The 2,747-nt window shown below is 33.6% G+C and overlaps 1 protein-coding gene across 1 annotated transcript; it reads right to left on the bottom strand.

The window, feature by feature from the left end:
* Positions 1-335: 335 nt before the first annotated feature.
* On the bottom strand, positions 336-2,375 carry LOC107579284 (ADAMTS-like protein 3; the record flags this gene model as incomplete). Its single annotated transcript, XM_016265128.1, has 3 exons — positions 2,343-2,375; positions 2,031-2,210; positions 336-447 (listed from the first exon to the last, which is right to left on the bottom strand). Coding segments are annotated over exons 1-3 (325 nt in total), but the record flags the coding sequence as incomplete, so codon positions are not given.
* Positions 2,376-2,747: the final 372 nt, after the last annotated feature.

Raw genomic sequence — 2,747 nt, forward strand, 5'->3', positions numbered from 1 at the left:
TTTTTTTACCTCTGTAATCTTTAGCAAATAAATATCCATTATTATATGGTACATTCAAATTTTGTGATTAAAATTAACTTGTTGCATTCAAAATCACTGATTCTCTTTTATGCCATCTCTTTTATTTTTCATTCATTTAGACAAAATAGTGAAGAATTTGATCATTTGATCATTCATTATCAGTAATCAGCCATAATCTGAAAATGATTATTGGCTTGTCAAATTCCAGATTTTAAAGCATCATAACTGTAGGTGGGCCAACGAGTGCTTTTAGTGAATTCAAACCATTGGGAATGATTAAAAATCACTGTATCTAATCAATCTATAACACTTACCCCCTCCGCAGGTGACAGAGCAGGGGAAGAAGTCAGTTTCCCTCCACTGGTAGCGAATAGGCTGGTAAAACATGAACTGCATCACTGTGTCTTTAAGGCCAGCGTACTTCACCTGGGGAGAACCCAAATTCACTTATAATGTTTACTTAAAAGTAATGCCGTTTACTTTTAATAGCCATATTCCTAATCACATCTCAAAAAATGAGAAGCATTATCAGATAAAAGCGCATTCATTTTTAAAAACCAAATGATTTTGACATGTATAATAAGCAGCAAATTTACTCAAGGGGTCCACAGTCCAACTCATGTCATAATTTCCATATAAAACACAGCATGCATCATCTGCCACTGAATATCCTCTAGTCTTGATTTCTGGGACTGTGATGATTAGTTAAATACTGTTTGCGTGATGCTGCAATTAACTACAGTAATGAGTCATGTTCAATTACAGTAAGCCGCGGTGTCAAGACTAATCAAGAATCCTCAGGTCAAGAGATGAGAAAGTCTAACATGATTACAGTCATATTGTGCCATGTTTACATTCACATGGAGAGTAAACACTGATTCTCTCTGCTGCTTTAAACTCATCATGAAGCTTCAGTTTGCATGCAACTTTCACAGTCATTAGTATTCAATACATCTAAAAATACTACAGGTTCATGATGGAACTGCAGAGGGTTTGTGAAAATGACTGCCAAAATTAAATAAAAATAATTTTATCTACCTTTTATAAATGAAATGATATATGACCTCTGGATTTCGATTGGCAGTTTATACTTTTTTAGCAAGTAAAAGGCATATTATTATAGTTGTAAAAATTTCTCCCTTCAGGTTGTGGTTCACATGTCGTTTTGCGGTGCAATCTTTATTGATTTTTATAAAGTAAATATAAGAATAACTTATATTGTTAGCAATATTTCACTTACTGGACTGCAGCAACTTGTTTAGAAAAATCATGTTAAAATGTGAGTATCAAATATGATACATCAGGCATTTGAGGGATATTTATTTGCTCATCTCTCGATCATCACTGCATTATATATTTTGCCCACACAATAAAAATGACAGAGATTTGATATTAAAACTAAGCATGTGAATAACATCTTAGCTCTGAGCTCCATAATTTCCTATAGCATAGTATGTGAGTCATAATAGCCTGATGTATAAAATATGATACAAATGTTTTTTTTTTTTTATTTGTAATAGTTTTTTTAATAATATATATATTTTACATTTTTTATATCATTTTTTTGACTATTATTTCATGTCAGGCTTCACATAGTTAATGTATATATATATATATATTAATATATAATGCATTTTAATTATTATTTGTATAACTATAAACTTGCATTATTATTATTATAAGTCAAATCAAACCATATACATATTTATAATTATATATAATAAAAATTGGGGAAAAAAACAATCATAAAAAATAAACAATTCTCAAATCTCATTTGTAGTTTTGTCTTAAACGCATTATGAATACAACAGCAATACAACAGACCATCCCCGTTTGTTGTGTTGAAAAGAAAATAGTGGAGATTAGAATGAGTAATTGATGATAGAGGTTTCACTTTTTGTGTAACTAGTTCTCTTCTATTTTAGGGGGGTGCTTGAAGTAGATGACTTATAGGTTCAGCTGGAAACTCCAACACAACAGGAGATATCACTCCATCAAAAAACCCTCACCTTTATTGTGAAGTCTGCAGACAGTGGTCCGTAGCAGCGGAGCGTCTGTCTGTCTGCTCCTCTCTGGTACTCCACCGTGTTGTTATACAGAGTGTGAGGACCTGAAGAGCTGAACACCACCTCTTCTCGCCTGCTGTTTGGTGCATGAGCTTCAATCACTGAAATATGACATTTAAGGTTCTATGAGTGATTATGCGGGATTACCACACAAAGTATTGCTACTACGACAGATACTGCTGAAACAGGTGTCCTGAGAAACCACACTTGTCTCTGAGACAGTGCTAACTGTCAGTGGAGCGGTTCACACTTTACTCTATCACTCTGCATGTTGGGGTTGGCTGACATGTCTTTGGAAGGGTAGGGATTTAGATAGAGGTTGTGCGGTTGAAGCGGTCAGTGTCTGACAGAAGTTGAACAGATGAAATCGCCTACAACTCTTTTAAAAACTAAAATCTCACATAGGTCTTTTCAGTTAATGAAGTTACACCACTGACTCCATTACTGAAATGACTCAATGATAAGATTTTGGGTCTTTTTGCCACTTTTTAATGAAAGAGTTGAAGAGCTGAAGGAGGACAGGAAATATGGAGTATTAAATCATATTGTTTACAAATTTCTCCAAACTAAATGGCCCCAATTTATGCATTTTTTATGTATATCTAACTACCCATTCATCTATCTACAGTATCTATCTATAGTATCTATCTATCCATCCAT

Source organism: Sinocyclocheilus grahami, unplaced genomic scaffold, assembly GCF_001515645.1.
Source record: "Sinocyclocheilus grahami isolate Dianchi unplaced genomic scaffold, SAMN03320097.WGS_v1.1 scaffold16181.1, whole genome shotgun sequence".
Taxonomy (NCBI): domain Eukaryota; kingdom Metazoa; phylum Chordata; class Actinopteri; order Cypriniformes; family Cyprinidae; genus Sinocyclocheilus; species Sinocyclocheilus grahami.